This window comes from Engraulis encrasicolus, chromosome 24 (assembly GCF_034702125.1).
Source record: "Engraulis encrasicolus isolate BLACKSEA-1 chromosome 24, IST_EnEncr_1.0, whole genome shotgun sequence".
Taxonomy (NCBI): Eukaryota; Metazoa; Chordata; class Actinopteri; order Clupeiformes; family Engraulidae; genus Engraulis; species Engraulis encrasicolus.
The window spans coordinates 36,538,437-36,556,492 of record NC_085880.1 but is presented as its reverse complement, the minus strand read 5'-3'; the positions used below and the strand labels follow the sequence as shown (position 1 = coordinate 36,556,492).

Below are 18,056 nucleotides of genomic sequence, written 5' to 3'. Positions count from 1 at the left end.
TTGCTATCATTTGGACATTTGAACCAACATCGACCCATGTTGGTCTTTTGGGACACTTATGAATATATCAAAGACAAATATGGGTTCTATCACAATGATAGCCAACAAAATGAGATTTTTTTCATTTGACTTCGGCTATCACAGAAGGCCACACGGAATGGGAATGGGATAGGCTTAACCAGTAATCCTAGCCTAGGCTGCAATTTTGACATTTGGGCTCACCTTTCTTGCAAGAAATCAGCTGCAGTTGCTTTCCTTCATTTTGTTTCCCCTGTCTCTCTTGCCTTTCTATTCTTTTTGTGAAAGCCTGGTGTTTTAGACGTCTTTCATTGCTAACCGGCAGCTGCGTTTAATGCATAATATTGAAGTGAGTGAGTGCTGATTCCGCATAGGCCTATTGTTCAATCAAAAGTCCGCGAGTGGGCGGACTGAACCAATGCGTGATAATGGTGTCCGATATAGCCTATTTGCAGGCTAGTATATCCATTTCAACAGATGTATTTGCAGTGAATATGTAATTACATCAATTGCCAACATGTATTGACATTATTTTAAAAATAATGTTTAAAAAAAACGAAAGAAGAAAATTATTTTCCATTGGAGGGCCCCCAGTGGGCCCTCCAGGTGGTCTGGGCCCTAAGAATGAGTCAGGGTTTTCCCCCCCTGTTCCACGCCGCTGTGTGATCCTAAGACGCTACTGTTTGTTGTAATTCTTTAACAGTGAGCGTTGGGCAGAATTTGTTACACTTCTCTTGCCATCCTCCTCACTGTGTATGTTGGCAAAATAAACCTGTGTCCTCGTCCAGCCTTGTTCATGAACTGTAGAAACGATAGATATATTTCAATTACATTTATTGCGGCAACTTGGCGCATTTAGGCATGTAGAAGAAGAAGGTCAAGACAACCTCATGCATGTTCAAACCAAGCATCAAAACAGGAATGAAAGGTGATTTAAATTACTTTGAAAATGGCATGGACGTTGGTGCCAGATGCCTGGTTTGCGTAATTCAGAAACTACTGATCTTCAGGAATATTCAACCAGATTTAGGGTTTACAAAGAATAGTTTGAAAAAGAGAAAATATACAGTTAGTGGCATTGCTGTGGTCCAAAATGCCTTGTTGATGCCAGAGGTTAGATGAGAATGGTCAAACTGGTTTGTGATGATACAAAGGAATATAACCACTTGTTACAACCAAGGTATGCATAAGAGCACCTTTGAACGCATGGTACGTCAAACCCTGAGGCTGACGGGCTCCACACTAGGTGCCACTACAGACAGCTAAGAATACAAATCTGAAGGTAGGCCTACAATTAGGACAAGCTCACCAAAATTTGACATTTGACAATGGGAAAAATGTCGCCTAGTCTGATGAATCTTGATTTCTGCTGCAACACTCAGGTGGAATGGTCAGAATTTGACATCAACAACATGAAAACATGGATCCACCCTGCCTGATATGAACGGTTCAGGCTGATGGTATAATGGCGTAGGATAGGATATTGTCTTGCCACAATTTGGCCCCCTTAGTAGCCTACCAAATGATCTTTGTTGAATTGCCATAGCATACCAAAGTATTGTTGCCGGCAGTTAAGACAGTTCTGAAGGCAAAAGGGGGTCCAACCCAGTACTAGAGAGGTGTTCCTAATAAAGAGGTCAATGAGTGTGTATTTATGATAGAACTCATATATTACGTGTATTATGAGTTACCTCACTGTACCTCAGGAGTCCATGTTTTGTTTTTACTTTGGTTTTGCATCTATTTCTACTTTGTAAAACTCTGATCAGAGATGTATTTCTTAGTTTCAGTCATCATCTTCACTTTAGTTGAAGCTTTCTTTTTTCAACAAACTTCAGAGATAGAGTGTGTCTGCAATTTAAAAAAAATGCAGAAAAAAACAAAATAAAAACATCTTAGATGCCAATGTTCACAAAGGTCAATATTTTTCCTCTGAGGATGAAAGTAGAGAGAGAGAAGGCTTTTCCATGGTTTCATACATTATTTATTTGGAAAAATATTTAGATGATTTCCTTCATGAGCAAAACTTATAAAACAATTCCCATTACATATGTACAGTGTTTCTTAAATACATTTATGGAAAACAGTCAAATTGACCCGAAGTGCCTTATATACACTATACATTTTTGCAAGACGAGGGAGAAAATTAAATTATATGAAACTGAATTCCACATCACATTTACAAACATATAAAACACAAATAACAATTAAATAAAAAGTACAACCTCTTCAAATAATAATTAACGAAAAAACAATAGAAGCCTCAGCAACTATAGCAAAACATGATGGCAGTATCTTTTCTGGAGCACCATCACAAACAGATGTAACTATCAAACAGTACACACACACCACTCAGCTTAAATACAAAAAATGTTCCTCTTTTTTAACGCAAAGCCCTCTCTAGTGCAATGAGGTAACTCTTTTCCAGGCCATGCACGTTTCCTGGGCAACAACAATAGAAAGAAAAACAAAAACAAAAAAAACGACCAAAAAAACAAAGTGGGGAGCAAGGAGCCATTATGGCTCAACGACCTACTTCTGCAGTCACTGTGCTTTACTTCAGTTGAGAACCAGCTCATTCTGAGTTATCATGTTCAACGTTTCAGTTTTCCACAGCAGCAGTTCACGTGAGGGAAACACTTCCCCTGGTTTGAGCAGCATTTCGTCGGAGTAAAACCTCCACTAAGGTTAGGCGACTGAGCAGCAACTCCAATGTGTTACACCTGAGGACGACAACAAACAAACAGACAAAAAAAGAGGGATTAGTCGTTTGCCATGACTGACAATCATTATTAATAAAACATAAGTCTGAAGGTTTGTGGAGAAAAGCTCAAAAACTTGCCAACTTACCTCAGTTGCGATAATACATTCATCTTTTCCGTCTGATAAAACGTACACTGACTGGTACATTGTGTCCTTGCACAAAGGTTCTAGGTGGCTCTTTTCTGATGTGTCACTGTGAAAAACAACAGAAACATTCATGAGTTAATGCTGAGGTATTTTTATACTAGCGCTGGTCAATATTCCAACCACAGCCATACTGAAGAAAAACCAAAGCAGAGTGTGCTGCTCTGTGTATTTACCTCATGTGATTTCTGTGTTTCTCATTGAAGTCACAGTCTAGAGGCTCACATGCGGCCTCGCACTTGAGACTCGAGTCTCCTTTAGTAGATTCACATTTCGGGTCCCCTTTCTCCAGCAGCTCTTCCCTCCCACACGCCTCGTCCTGCCTCAGTTCGTGCACCAGATTGTAATCCACAGATAGGTAGCGCGACTTGTAGCCATTTTTCTCCGTGCCGCCGCCGCCGCTGCCCCCAAGGCCTGCGCCGTGTTCGCTGTGGTAGTCCACCTTCTTGTTGGTGTTCTTGACCTGCGTGGGGCCCATGACACAGACTGACAGGTCCTTGTCGCCGCGGCTACAGTTGTTGGTCAGGTTGTTCATGGTCTCCGTCTCGCCGTGTCCTTCCATCAGCTCGCTGCGCCGCTGGAGCTTGACGCGCACAAACGCCACCAGCACGGCGCTGCCCAGCAGCAGCAAGAGCACCAATACAATTCCAGCACACACCGCCATCCAGGGAAAGTAGTCGCCCTGATCCCCCTCGCCGAGCCCCTTGCGTGACACAGGGGCGTTGGCCACAGGCTGCCCGCCGCCGCCGCCGACGTCCGGGAGGAGGAACTGGCAGTTGCGTCCTCCATAGCCGGGCACGCACGCGCACACGTAGCGGCCGTCCCTCTCGTGGCAGGTGGCTCCGTTGTGGCAGGGGTTGTGGGCGCACCTGTTCACCGGGACGGTGCAGTTTTTGCCGGTGTAGCCCGGCGGGCACGCGCAGGTGTAGTCGTCGAGTCCGTCGTGGCAGGTGCCGCCGTTCTGGCACGGGAAGGTGGCGCACGCGTCAACGTTGTCTGTGCAGTGGTCGCCCACGTAGCCGTCCGCACACTGGCAGAGGTAGGAGTCCACGAGGTCCAAACACTTGGCTCCTGTATAGGAAGACATATGGTTGGTCAGCTTAGTCATTCACTGGTCTGACTGTGCGCTGCCCACTGTACACATCCATCTAAATCCATTTTCTCCACAAGACATGCACTACCTTTTATTGTGTAAAATAAACAAAATAAACAAAATGTATGTAAAAAGCTTTGAGCATACAGTATTGGTAAGAGTACTACGTATTTCCTCAACAGTTCCACACACAAAAAATGGCTTCAACATACCATTTGAGCAAGGGTTGGAGCTGCAGTGGTCGATCTTCTTTTCACAGTTGAAGCCGGCGTAGCCGAGTGGGCACTGGCAGTAGTAGCCACCCTCTGGGTTGGTGACGCACATGCCATCATTGAGACACGGGCCGTCGGCGCAGTCCATGGCACTCAGCTCGCAGTTCCTGCCATAGTATCCAGGAGGGCAGGCGCACGAGTAGGTATTCTCCATATCCTGTTAACACAACGAGTACATTGATATGAGAGGGATGGTAAGAGCCAAGTACCAATGTAATTAACAGCACTAAATGACTGTCCCTGGTAACAATGTATTTCACTGTCTTTTTTTAATGTCTTGACATGTAATACAATGTACTTACATTTGACACACTTAAACCTAATGTTGCATTTAAGTGCAAGTACCGGTAGATAATGTAACACATTGTTACATATTTTTGTTACAATGTCCCAAATTAACATAACAGGGACAGTGACATGAACTTGCAACCTGCTGTCCTTAAACTACAATGGAACAAAATGAATGACAACGCAGCAAAGTACACTTACAGTGCAGCTCCCTCCGTTTCTGCAGGGCATGTCAGAGCACTCGTTGACCTCGATCTGGCAGTTGTCCCCCGTGAAGCCCGGCTTGCAGGTACACGTGTAGCTGCCCTGCCCGGTGTTGGTGCACGTGGCTCCGTTCATGCAGGGCTTGTGGTGAGTGCAGTAGTTCAGATCTACAGAAAAAAAAACAGCAAGAAAACACAATCTGTAAATTAAGTTCTGTAAAGAAATACAACCGGGAAACAAGGTCTTCCCATACGCTTGCTGACACAAAACACAGCAACCATCTTTCTATAATATCATGAATTTGTGGCCTTAAGGCCCCTGTTACAAGTATGTTGCTACCAGAATGGTGTTGACCAAGCATTACTAAAGACCAGAGATGTATAAAGTAGATGTACTGTTGTAATTACAACAATAGTGGTATCATATAATGCAATTGCAACTATGTAACATCATACTACTAGCCTTGTTATTACATATGTAACAATAGTTCTACTTCTACCTTATAAAACTCTACTAAAGACTGTGTGTAATGCTGAAGTGAAGTTCATTGTGGTTGTATAGTTTTGTCAAGGAAAAGTAAGGCACGTTATGAATGGTGCAGGTGCACATTATGAGACTGTCTACTGTGGCTAATTGTGGGGCTTATTTTGAGAACCGTTTGCCTACCTTGATTGCAGAAGAGACCACCCCAGCCTTCCTGGCAGTTACACTGCCACGGCTGTTGGCAGGTGCCATGGAGACAGCCAGGGTAGCGGATGCAGTCATCACAGTACTTCCCACTGAAGCCTACTCTGCACCTGATGGGGAAAAAAGAAATAAGTGCTTGGTGACAAAGCGTCAAAGTAATGTGACTTCTGATTGAATGTTGTTGGGTTGTTCTCCCATGATGCTTTAGTGTGTACTAGATAGAGGAGGAGAGATGAACTTACTTGCACTCGTCTGGCTTCTCACAAAACCCATGCTCATCATCGCAACCAGGGAGACAGATTGCTGTGGAGAGAGATGAACATAACCTCACTGATTCAAGCATATGTTTTTACAGACAAAGAGTTACTATGTTACTCAGACACATGATTGTTTATTTCCCAAGGCGTTGGCTGGCAGGCCCCACTTGTTCAATGTGAGAAAAAAAAAAACTAGTCCCCTTATCATCGCTAGGGCCAAGAGGGTTCTGGTTAACACAGTTGCTCCCCCAAACACACAAAGGCCCCACAGTACAAAAGCTTCTTTTTCTTCTGACTGTGGGTCAGAAGTCCCCTTTTTCACAGCACTGATAAAACCCCTCCCCTCAGTGTCCCCGAATCGGCTTGGATAAGAGTGGACAGCTGGTGCACATGGTGCCAGTGCTGGACAGCTGCTCCATTGTCTACGTTCACTCGGCAGCTGCCCGCGCCCAACAATACCTCACCGCGCTAAGCCAATCAACACGGAGCACACGGCCAAGTAGCCAATCACGCATTACATTTAATCTATGGCACGCGTGTGATTATTCGCAAACGTCGCTCATTTGCATTTGCAAAAAAAGCCTGTTACAACCAAAACATTTCTGCACTGGGAAAGTTTGTGAGGAAAAAGTTTGGAAGCACCATTTAGGTAGGCTACTACTGGGTTTTCTAGGCTATGGTAAAATGAAAACAAATATTCCACAATCAATTACGCTGAAGGACAAAAGTAACGTTTAAAAAAAAAGAAAGGAAGGCGATGTTTACTTACGTTCTGTACAATATTGGCCTTTCCAGCCAGAATTGCAGATGATCTCTCCACGTTCGCCACAGGTGAAGTGTCCAAACGTGTCATCGCGGGGGCGACAAAGGACAGAGCAGCCTTCGCCATAGTAATGTTCATCGCATAAAAATCGGTAGGAGTACTTCAGCTCCGTGCTTCCAGCCACTTGTAAATCCTGAGACCACTCCTCCCCCACTGTGAGGTGCCTCTGTGTTGTCATTCGGCTGATGAGACGCTCGGGGTTATCTGCCAAAAAAACAAAACAAAAACACAATTAATAATGAATTGAGGGGAAAACAAAATGGAAAACAAACTAGTTTAGATGATATTCAGTAACTGAGAAATGTGCTAAGGTTGTAGCAAGCAGTAGGCCTACCTGTTGAAAGATCATCAATGGAATCCGTGTGAAGCGATTCGATAATCAGTGAGAAGGTCCCCTGCATAAACAAAGGCAGAATTGCATTTAGTGCACATGTTCCGGGTAACAACTTCTCACAGACTCATTGACTCCGTTTTAACACATGGCAGAAGGTGCTAATAAACATAGGTGTGATGCCACCGGCCTTCATCGCTCAATTCCCCCTCTTTCACACTTGCTTACTGTTGTAAAATGAAGTCTTACGGAATTTCACGCAGGGCTGACAATAATACACCAACTGTGGGGATGTGAAGTTTCCCACCCATGTGCCATAATGTTAAATGTTCTAAGCTCAGTGATCGCCCTTCCTGGGTCGTTTCCACTAGGCAAGTCTGTTGACATTAGGCTACAGGAGTTAAGGGGCCACGTGAGTGTGATAAAAACCTATTAGTCTGCAATATGACTTGCCAAAATAAACGTGCGTAAAATCCGCTAAACTCACCGGCCAAGTGAATCCGAAATTGAAGCGTATGGGGTTGGTGAATGAGTCTTTGAACGTCATCTCAGGCACTTGGAATGAGTTAGATCCCAGCACTGGAGTAACTGTCCCTCCATAGGTACAGGGGGGCTCCGGCGATACATTTGTCTGATAGTGCTTCAAACAGATCCTGAAAAAAGTTTTGCATTCACACTGCTGCATGTTCCCGGTTCCCGCTTTACAGCAGTTCGTATTCCCCGTCATTCCTTTCTTGTTGAGAAACTCTTGTAATTTCAGTTCAAATACTCCAGAACAGAGTCCCTGTTGACAGAAAAACTTAAATGAAACGCGGCATATTTGCAGACATATCATAACGCAAATGTGTCGAGAATGAACGCCTGCAGACAATAAATGATGAAATCAAATTGATCATAAGAGAAAATAGGCTATATCTTACCTGGCACGTCAGCATACAAAGAATAACTGCCACCAGGATTGAGTGGCGTCCCATTGTGATACTTTTCTTCATCAAATTCCAACTTCCAGAAGCCACGAAATTTGACTGCGTCCGTCAAACAGTCATTGAAATGAATTCACGGAAGACCAAGTCTAGAAGTCTTGGTCCAGATGTGGTTTCTTGCAAGAGTTGCGATGTCAATGCCTATCTCATCGGGTTGGCTTCAGTCTCCGTTCCAAAAGTATTCTCACTTTGTTGTGTGTCCCATGAAAGTCACTGGAGGAGTGCAAGAACAAGAAGAGTCTATGTAATCCTTAATGAAGCAGGGATGAAGAAAGTGGTGAAAAATCCAAGGTGCCAAAATCCTTTGCGGGGTCGTTAATTCCAAACCAGATATTGATATTTGAAAATCAATATAGCCACAGGTTGGTCGATGTAAACAAGAGTACAACCACCCCGTTTCTGGGCCGATGTGCTGTTTAACCTCCCTTTGATTTATTTAGCGCAAAGATGGTACTGGTCCAGCAACACACTTCCTCTCCTGCGTGCTCGTACCCTTCTGCACTCAATAAAACTATGCGTGTGTCTGATGTCGCGGCCAGCCTGCCGCCGGTTATATACAGACTGCGACTGCTAGGATAATGTCATGCAAATGAGCTACTCCCCCAATCTGGCTCGAGCTGTCACAAAGGGACAATTTTCCACCACTACCACCCCCCCCCCCCCCAAAAAAAAAAAAAGAGAGAGAGAGAGAGAGAGAGAGAGAGAGAGAGAGAGAGAGATCGCCAAATGGTTAGTGAGCTGTAAAATGTGCAACCCTTCACCAGAGAGAGAGAGAGAGAGAGAGAGAGAGAGAGAGAGAGAGAGAGAGTCTCATTTACATACTAGAGAAAAATTTAACCTCAAGAATCCTTTACATCCTTCGCTGACAGAAAACCTCAAATTACATCACACTCCGTTGGCAGTTAAACCTGCACAAATGACTTGACATTCTTCTCTGCTGTGCAGGGATTTCATATGAAGATTCTCCTGACCCATAACATTTCTGAAGACTATTTTTTAACATAAACAAACAAGAAATAATCAAATAAAACTACTCTACTGTAGCCTTGGACTGTAACATCTTTTAGGACAGTTACAATGGATGGCCAGATTGTCGCCACTTTATGGGTTGTTTATTTATACAACATTTATTGAAATCAACGCGCCATTAACTAACATTTGGCTATTTGTTTATGAAACATCACAATTGTTTGGCAGTGTGTGGGTTGTTTGGCATTGTTTACATGCCCGTGCAGTGTCCGTGTTTCCAAATTGTTGCCTACTTAGGCTACTTTCAGTCTTTTTATTTATTGTTTTGACTTACCTACCCAAAATCTTTTAATCAACTAGTCTTTTTTTATCTGGTAAACTTAAGATTTTAACACGTTTTAGACATCCATGTTGCGATTTGGTTGTTAATGGGTCAATGTTTTCCAGTCTATCCACTTGTTGTGGCATTCTAACGTGGCAGATGGTGGTATGCGTCTTCGAGATGTAGACTATTTGTTGATCTAAGTTTACATTTGATATTGCATGTTATATCTCCGTTCTGATGAGCAGTGGAAACTGCTGGTGTATGTCGTTCGCGTGGCTGTCATTAAGGCACCCTGTTATTGTGCGAGGGAAGAATAAGTTGGCCCTTTGTGCTCTCAGCTGTATGGTAATGCGGACAACACCTGCTCTCCCCCACAATATAGCAGGGGGAAAGAGCTCCCCTCGGTGCACGCTGCCGTCTCTACAACAATGTACGAAGTTTGGTTACTCTCACAGGGATAACCGCACAGCTAGCCTACTCATAGTCGTCCAAACTTCAACCGTAAGAGGAAAGTTGAGCATCTTACGATGCGTTTTTTTCGTATTTTATGGGGCGTTTAACTATCAATCCTTCCCTTCTCTCCCGCGACTTTCACTTGTGGGCTTGTTGCCAGGGCTCTAAAGTACATTTACATACCTCCCCCCCCATCTGTGTGTGTGTGTGTGTGTGTGTGTGTGTGTGTGTGTGTGTGTGTGTGTGTGTGTGTGTGTGTGTGTGCGCGCGCGCGCCGTGCGCTTCCATTAGGGGTTTAATTGAAACGGTAGCCTACTTTCATTCACAAGAATGCAAAGATGTCTATTTTGGTTGGTTGTTTTTTTACACTCAACATGCCAGAGGAAAGTCGGTTGGATTCTGCCCGTTGTTTTATGAAATCGATCAAAATTAGGTTAGTTCAATAGCTGAGTCAATGTTTGCTTACAACGCCATTTCCTTATCAATAGGTGCGATCGAGATGTGTCAACGCATATATGCGCATTTAGACAGCAATGCACCCTGGATGGAAAATGCTGCATGACGGTTAGATTTCCTGTCAAACTTCGAAATTTCGTCGACGTTGCGTTGACGAGGTGACATGTCACATGGTGTAAAACTATCGCGGGATGAATGCGGCTGCAGTCAGATCTTGCAACCTCTGCAGTTGCTTATCCCCTTCAACGCTCGTCGGCGCTCGTCGGCGGACTGCCTCCGAGGTCACGCGCCCATGAACTGGTTGGTCAACAACTCACTCACGTGTGTATATGGGTCTTGTCTCACACCTCTACACAAGTTTGCGCAGGTCCCCACTTCAGCTCCTCCTCACTGCCTGTCCCCCCACTCCTCACACGTGGTGTGTTAGTAGAGCAAACCGGTGCGAGCTCATCGTCTCGTTCATATTTGTGGCCGACTTTAAATGCGCTGTATTTAATAACACCCACATCGTGACAACAAGTTCTCGCTGACGTCCGTTGCGCAACGTCGACGCTCGCATTGAAGTCGTATGCGCTTACTGGTACTGAAGGTGTTCGGACAAATTGCAGTTACGCGTAATCCACGACTCACTTCCGCACACAAGGATGAAATCCACCTGTTGATACGCTGATGTCAACGCAACAATTTTCTTTGCTGTCTACATTTTCAAATTGTGTTACCAAGTCTATTGTTTCTTGTTGCCACCACGTGTCGATCGGAGGTAAGCTACGCCCTTGCGCGACCAGTGATTACACATGACATATCAAAAGTCTTTCATCACCATATATCCCAGTCGAGCTTTTCGTTACATTGACGTGGCACACATTTTTCGATTACTGCAGCAAAGCGTAACCGAAAGCCATGGTGAAATCCTTCAGAATCAGGCCCACTACACTTATTCTTTTCAAACTTAATTTATGCCACGCGATTCTGTCTTGGTTAAATCAAGCAGAAAGCTCCTTTTGGCCCTCCTCCTCCTTTCAGAAGGTGAACTATGGAGAGACTGTTTAACTTAAGTGTTTCTATAGGAGGCTGTTGTACTTTAACTCCTGCCCACCAGTAGCTGCAATGAACAAAGAAGGGACTCTAGGTCCTACTATTCATCTTTTCTTTGCGCTTTAATTTTCATTGATTTGGAATACAAGAGGGAACCCTTGGGGATTCTCTCTGAAGGGCACGACACGCCTTTAGACGCGGACAGCCCCCCAAGCTAACCATCTGCTCCCAACCAAATGGCGTTCCCCCCCACCACAGCCTCCACATTTCAACTGCATGTCTCCACTGTTCGTCCACGCATTGCACAGTCTTCAGCTAAATGAAACTGGAAGCATGTAAAGGACCTGTAACGGTATGGCACCGGCCATATGGTTAGGTGCCGTTTCCCGGAGAGTCCATGGGAACGTTTTAGTACACAGCTTGGGGGACTCCTTTTTATATAGACTAAATCATTTGATGGGAATTAAGAATACAAAGTGTAACGAAAAAACATAAGCAAGCCAGACGCTGTGGATAGGCCTATGGCCTGCTCATAATTGCAACTGGTTTCAAACATTCACTGTAACAGCCAATTGCATATCCCTAACACATAACAATGGACATACAATTAGCCCAATATGTCAACAACAAACGGACTTTTATCCCACTAACCGCTTAGCCCTTTTGCACAGCGTTAATAAAACTTGTCATACTACAAATGGGTTGGACATTTAACATTTAGCCAGACAGAAACACTTCTGCCGTTGGAGCTTCCCAAACTCATTGCTGCAGGCAGGGACATGTACTGATTACAATAATAAAAGACGGGTCGCGTGGCTGCAATGATGATGCGCGCCGAACACCGGGAATGGAGAAAAAATAAAGTCGTGCGTAAAGTTATCCAGCGATTCAAAGTGTCTCGGCAGTTATCTTCAAAAATACCTAACATGCTCGCTATTGGACTCAATGAGCAAAAGTTATCAGTGTTTTGGTTGGGCAATGACGGAAACTATGGGCAAAGGATGGGCGCGCGCGTGGAGTAGCCTGTGTCTTCCACGCGCGCACCCTCCATGCTCTCCAGGATGGGGTGACGAATGCTTCAGCAGAGCTGAGGTCAGTCGCGTGCCGACGTCCTCAGGAGAACATCTGCCTCTTCCCATGGGTGCATTTGTTCCTATGTAAAACCTTCGCCTGTAGGGGATAGAGAAATCAATAGGCTATCGTGACCCCCAAGCAGCACGTCTACTTAGGTTACCGTTAACGCTGCACGCACGACAGTTTGTCTTTTACAGGGTGTGACATTTTTTATATTTAGCTGCAGCAGAAAACATCAGTTGTAACGATAGGGTCAGATAAAACCAATTAAGCAATTAATGCATTATTATTATTATTATTATTATTATTATTATTATTATTATTATTATTATTATTATTATTATTATTTCTACCACTACTACTGTCATCCTCATCATCATCATTCATACTATACGACACTTTTTTGGTATAGTAGCCTACGGTTCTAGACTTTCCAGTAGCCAACAAAAACAACCACTGAATTCGCCGGACTCATTTAAGTCACGGACCAACTTCCGGATTGAGCAGAGTTCTTTCAGAGATATGGATTTACGGATCCTTTGATAGTGTCTACACAGGTTTTGCATTTAAGAATACACTTTTATTAGCACGTGTGCAGTCGCCATGCACATGTGATTTAACTCCGTTGTTCAAGAAATGCCTAGCGTGATCTTGGTGTAAATAAAGCCCGCAAGATCATCATATCTAGCCGCTTGTCACCTACTGGTGTCGCATTCAAGTCTGTGTTGGTGAAACCGTGCGTAATTCTTGTGTTTTCACAACACTGTTTGGTGTGGTACACTGCTTTTTCTGCACCGGCTGCACGGTTTTCAAAAAAAAAAAAAAATACCAATACAAGGAGTGCATAATGGGGGTTCAGGGTTTGAACCACTTCATGGAGAAATGCTGTCCAGACACATGCATTAAAGTAAATCTGAGAAAAATGGCAGAGGATCACAGGGCAATTTACCCTTACAGCACTCCCACACTGGTTGTGGATGGGATGGCATGTGTGAGACAGTGGTACACTTGCCAAGCGTGGGTTCATGGGGGACAATGGAAAGAGTACATGTACCTCCTGAACCAGTTTGTGTCAGCATTTTCAGCCTTAGGCATTAGGCTAGTGTTTTACTTTGATGGGACTGTTGAGGACCGCAAGCGTGCAGAGTGGGTGCGACGTCGGCTCAGGTCAAACAGAGACATTGCCAAGATATTCCACTTCATCAAGACCCACAAACAACAGCCTGGCAAGGAGTTGTTCGCCCTACCCTCGGGCCTGCCCACCTTCTCTCGCTTTGCCCTGAAGTCCCTGGGACAAGAGGTCAAGTGCTCCACACGAGAGGCTGACTTTGAGATAGCCAGTTATGCCAACAGCCATGCCCATGATTGCATGGGTATCCTGAGTCAGGACTCAGATTTTGTCATTTATGACACAGTCCCTTATTTATCTGCCAGCAAGCTTTGTTTGAAAAGCATGACCACGGTGTTGTTCTCCAGGGAGAGGCTGTGCCATGTCCTGGAACTTCAGAAAACGGAGCTTCCAGTTCTTGCTTGTCTCCTTGGGAACGATTTTGTCCCAGAAAGTTGTATGAGGCATGTCAGAGACAGAGCCGTGAATGATCATCGGAGCCAATATGGGCAACACGAAGGAGAGATGTTTTTTGCTCTCGCACAGTTCATGATTAAATACCATACAGATAATGGTGGTTATAGTGATTTCTTTACTCTGCCACTTTCTATGGAGGAGAAAGAGCTCTTGGAAAACGGGAGGCGCTCTTATGTGCTTCCAGGTCAATTTATTCCATTTATCGGTCAAGAGTGGTGTCCCCCAGACAAGGGTTGTGCAATGGAGAAATTGGTCTCTGCTTCCATCTTGCAGGTAATAATGGCTTACATTTTGTGTAATCACCTAAACATAATCTAATGTCATTGACATGATTTCTGCATACATTTTACAATTTTTAACTCTACAGGCAGTCAAAGAGAAGCATACAAGAGCCGACTGCTTCCTCCTTTACAATGTCCTGTATGATGGAGTGGTTGAATGCAGCAACACTCTTGAAGATGCGGAGAACATGGCTCTGCCCTCTCAAGCCTCTGTCTTCCAGCCACTCAGAGAGCGTCTGTACGGCCTGCTGATGTTGCAGCCCACGCTCACAGGTACTTTGCTTTCGGTCCATTATTACATTGCATTTAGCTGACACATTTATCCAGTGTGACATACAGTTATTACAGGGAATTACAGGTTGGGCTACAGTGTCTGGAGCAATGTGGGGTCTGGTGACTTGCTCAAAGAGTTCCAGCCATGGATTAAGATGTAAGGTTTAATAATATTATTGTGTCCCTTGCAGGTGATGCTGAGGCAGTACCTGCGGTGAAGGAGTGGTTTGTGTATTCTGGAAACGCCCTAGTGGAGCCTGCCCTGGTGCCCCCAAAGCAGATTAGTGACTCAGGTATTTATTGAAGTTGTACATTTGCAGGCAGAGATGCAGGAAATGAATATTGTGCAAAATGACAGTGATTAAGAAATGTTTTGCTTATGGGGAGAGCTGACATTCACAAAATGAAACTGACAAAAGTAAACAACGTAAGGCTGTTGACCCTGTGTAATCATACTGTTAAAGGCTTACACACTGTAGGTATTCAGTTATTAATTAGTATTTGTTACATGTTATATCTACATGTGACGGTGGTCATCTTGCACCTGTTCACCCCCCTCAGGGATCGAAGTTGAACGTGCGACCTCGTCAACTACAACGGTCCGGCAATGGGAGACACAGTACAATACCGCTGGGCCCAGAGACTAGTCTCTGGACCCAACGGCACAAGACTGTATGAGGCTATCGGAGGGAGGTTTTACCAACGTTCCACGGCAACTCTGCTAGTTAGCCTCCGTTACACTCTCCCCCTTAAACCTCACTCCCAATCCGGGTCACGGCACCACTGTGACGGTGGTCATCTTGCACCTGTTCATCCCCCTCGGGGATCGAACATGCGACCTTGTCAACTACGAGGCTATCGGAGGGAGGTTTTACCAACATTCCACGCCAACTCTGCTAGTTAGCCTCGGTTACACTTATATTGCCAGATTTATTTTCATTGACAGCCTGATGCTGCGATACGTTGTTTGACCTTTGGCGCCTGGAGCAACATATACGCTGCATTCTGGCTCTTCAGATTTGAGGGTTTTCTAAATTGAAAATGTGGACATGTTAGAGCTGAACGAACACATTCCAATGCAAATGGGAGTCCCTAGCTTTTTAATGCAACTTATTTCATGTTTTTATGTGCTTCGAAAGCTGAGATATTTAGATTTTAATAGGCAGAGGGCACCTTTTTCCAAAAAGGGCTTAGGCATTCAGCAGGAGGTTTTTGAATATTCCTTCTCTTTTTTTGTCTTTGTATTATTTTACATTCTGCACCCGCTATTCTGTTTTTTTTCTGGGATGTGCACGCACCTTACATTTTTTTTGTTTGTCCAACAGAGGCATGGCCTGATTTAAGAGACCTATGGTTGTTTAAGAAAGATGCTGAAGCAAGACCTCTGCAGCTGTCCACTTTCCTAGCCATCCTTGACCTGCGGGAATATGCTCATCTCCCAGATAGCATTGAAGAGCCACTGCTGGTCGCCCTGTGCCTCATCACATACATCTTTCTACAGGTAATGTCTAATATTTCAATCAGTGAGAAACAGTCAATCAATAAATCAATCAATATTTAAATATATTTATTAGGGCTGGGACTGGGACATTTCTAATACATGCAAAGATGCACGCAGAACAATGTAACTAAATTATTTGCAATAACATTAGTGTTCATTTTGGTAACTGTAACTTGTTGCATGATTATGAGGAAGTCCTTGGAAAATGTTCTACTCCATTAGACAAAAACATGACCAAGGCGACAGTCTGTCTCATGAAAAAAGGAAGGTCGAGATCAGAATTCCCCGAGGACAAGGCTACACACTATGGCACTAAATTTAATGTTCGGTTTAATTTATTTTCTTATTTGCTGATATGTTATCATACCTTTTTTTATTTTCCGCCATATTTCTTCTACTGTTGTTCCCGACTGACAAAACTTGGCTTAAACAACATGCAGTAGCCTACCAGACTGCACATAACGCATGTCCTCGCAGGTACCCGTCTTGCCTTGCGACCGTATTTATTTTAAACAACTCACAATTAAACAGAATGAAAAAGTCAGTAGCCACTTCTGCAATTACTGGCATCTGTGTGTGTTTCTAGTTCATACTATTATGAGAAAATGTTCCAGTGTTGTTTCACATCCATGACAGAGGGCTGGCGAAAGTTAACCTGGTTCTCACGATGGTTGTTACCAACCTCGTGCGAGCTCACAAAGTTTAACGAAGATGCACAAAGCACGAAGGGTCTGCGTGAGAGCCAGGCTAGACGAAAGTGCCAATGGCTTACAAAAATACATGCATACAGTACATCAGTACATACATTACATACAGCCCATATAACTTGAAGACATTATACTTGTAAAGTGAGAAGACGGTTATTGTGTGTCCTTTTATACAGTATGTTCACTTCAGGTTTCAACTGCGAATGTTGGCTGATTCATTACAAGTTGTGAACATGGAACTTTCCTTTGGTTGCGACATTTTGCCTAATTTCAACAGGCACGAATTTTAATTATTCCACACGATAAAGAAGAAATTCATCAAATAGAATTGCTCCTGAACTAACTGAAGGCGTCCAGCAGCCTAGACATATTATTCAAGACACATAATAATAATACTAATAACAGGATATTAAGCCACACCTGACTGATCTCAGGTAATGCCTGAGCGAACCTGATGACACACTGAGGCGAAACGCATGGTGAACACATTCTGACTAAAAGAGCATAAAGTCAAACAAGTCTGCAGTAAACTTTTTCCTTTTGAAATATTATTGTTATTGTTGTTGTTATAAATAGGTTTTGTATAGCGCTTTTCTTGGTACTCAAAGACACTCATCAAATTACATTACTGAATACATACAGACCGTAAACAGATCAAACATATTGCACACAACTGCATGCATACAGACATAAAATAGATGAACATTATTGGGTCATTTCACGTGAAATCAGACACTTTGGGACCCGACCGATCCGGATTTCAATCATACTTGGTGTGCCTTTTTAGTAGCAAGGTAGCACCCCAGAACTGCATTGGTTTGAATCTGACACTAATATTAAGGGAGAAACAGACTAGGAAAGGTTCACATGTGAGGGTAGGACACTATACATTCAGCCTTGAATATATCAGTCAGTGTTAGTCACAAAAAGATGCCTGTGGTGTTGTTTGAAAGCTCTTTTCTGGCTCTACATATTACACAATCAACTTGGAATACAACAACTCTCAGAATATGAATTATGATAAATTGAAAAATTAAAAATTGAATATCTAAAAAACCTATATTTTAAAATGGCCAGTTCCTTGTCCAAACGTAGCCGGCAATGTCATTAGCAACACCTCAAATGCTGGTGTTCGGTTCTTTATTCATTTCAGAGAGAATTTGACTCACAAATATGGCATCATATAGACCACTTACTAATAATATGGTAATACCATAGTAGCATCACATGACAAAACAAAAACAAAACAAAAATGGTCAGTGTCCATGGTCCCAGGTTTCAGAAACTAAGGCAGATGTCCATTTATACACACCAAATGATGATATGTGAATGTTTGAACATTCCTTCTCAGTGTACCTGTGCCATCCTCCCTTTACCGTACTTTAAAGAGATAATCAATGGCTACACTCTCATTTTGTACTCTACCAGTGCATTTGAAGCAGCAGCTGTGTCTTTTGTAGATAATGTATAAGTATGTCCCGTTGCAGTTACAGGTTCCACTACCAGAAGCACATATTGATGATCCATGACAAGT

At 43.6% G+C, this 18,056-nt stretch overlaps 2 protein-coding genes across 2 annotated transcripts in view; one reads left to right on the top strand and one right to left on the bottom strand.

Moving 5' to 3' along the window:
* Nucleotides 1-2,023: 2,023 nt before the first annotated feature.
* dld (deltaD) lies at nucleotides 2,024-8,369 on the bottom strand. The gene is made up of 11 exons (XM_063192001.1): nucleotides 7,801-8,369; nucleotides 7,368-7,664; nucleotides 6,884-6,944; nucleotides 6,496-6,753; nucleotides 5,712-5,772; nucleotides 5,449-5,579; nucleotides 4,780-4,949; nucleotides 4,231-4,447; nucleotides 3,102-3,996; nucleotides 2,869-2,974; nucleotides 2,024-2,741 (listed from the first exon to the last, which is right to left on the bottom strand). The coding sequence occupies exons 1-11, from the start codon at nucleotides 7,870-7,872 to the stop codon at nucleotides 2,736-2,738; spliced, it is 2,274 nt and encodes a 757-aa protein (XP_063048071.1). The 5' UTR covers nucleotides 7,873-8,369; the 3' UTR covers nucleotides 2,024-2,735.
* Nucleotides 8,370-12,674: 4,305 nt separating this feature from the next.
* Nucleotides 12,675-18,056, top strand: part of fam120b (family with sequence similarity 120 member B) — a 34,169-nt gene continuing 28,787 nt past the window's right edge. The window contains exons 1-4 of the mRNA XM_063191100.1: nucleotides 12,675-14,033; nucleotides 14,128-14,314; nucleotides 14,506-14,607; nucleotides 15,640-15,815. Of these exons, the coding sequence (XP_063047170.1) occupies nucleotides 13,023-14,033; nucleotides 14,128-14,314; nucleotides 14,506-14,607; nucleotides 15,640-15,815 (1,476 nt within the window). The 5' untranslated portion in view covers nucleotides 12,675-13,022. The remainder of the gene's footprint in view (nucleotides 14,034-14,127; nucleotides 14,315-14,505; nucleotides 14,608-15,639; nucleotides 15,816-18,056) is intronic.

Excerpts from the sequence above, each read along its gene's own strand:
- dld (XM_063192001.1), bottom strand. The coding sequence starts at position 7,872 with ATGAAGAAAAGTATCACAATGGGACGCCACTCAATCCTGGTGGCAGTT. Across the intron at positions 6,754-6,883 it reads CATTGATGATCTTTCAACAG|ATAACCCCGAGCGTCTCATC; the intron begins GTAGGCCTACTG and ends TTTTTTTGGCAG. Across the intron at positions 5,580-5,711 it reads GAGAAGCCAGACGAGTGCAA|GTGCAGAGTAGGCTTCAGTG; the intron begins GTAAGTTCATCT and ends TTTCCCCATCAG.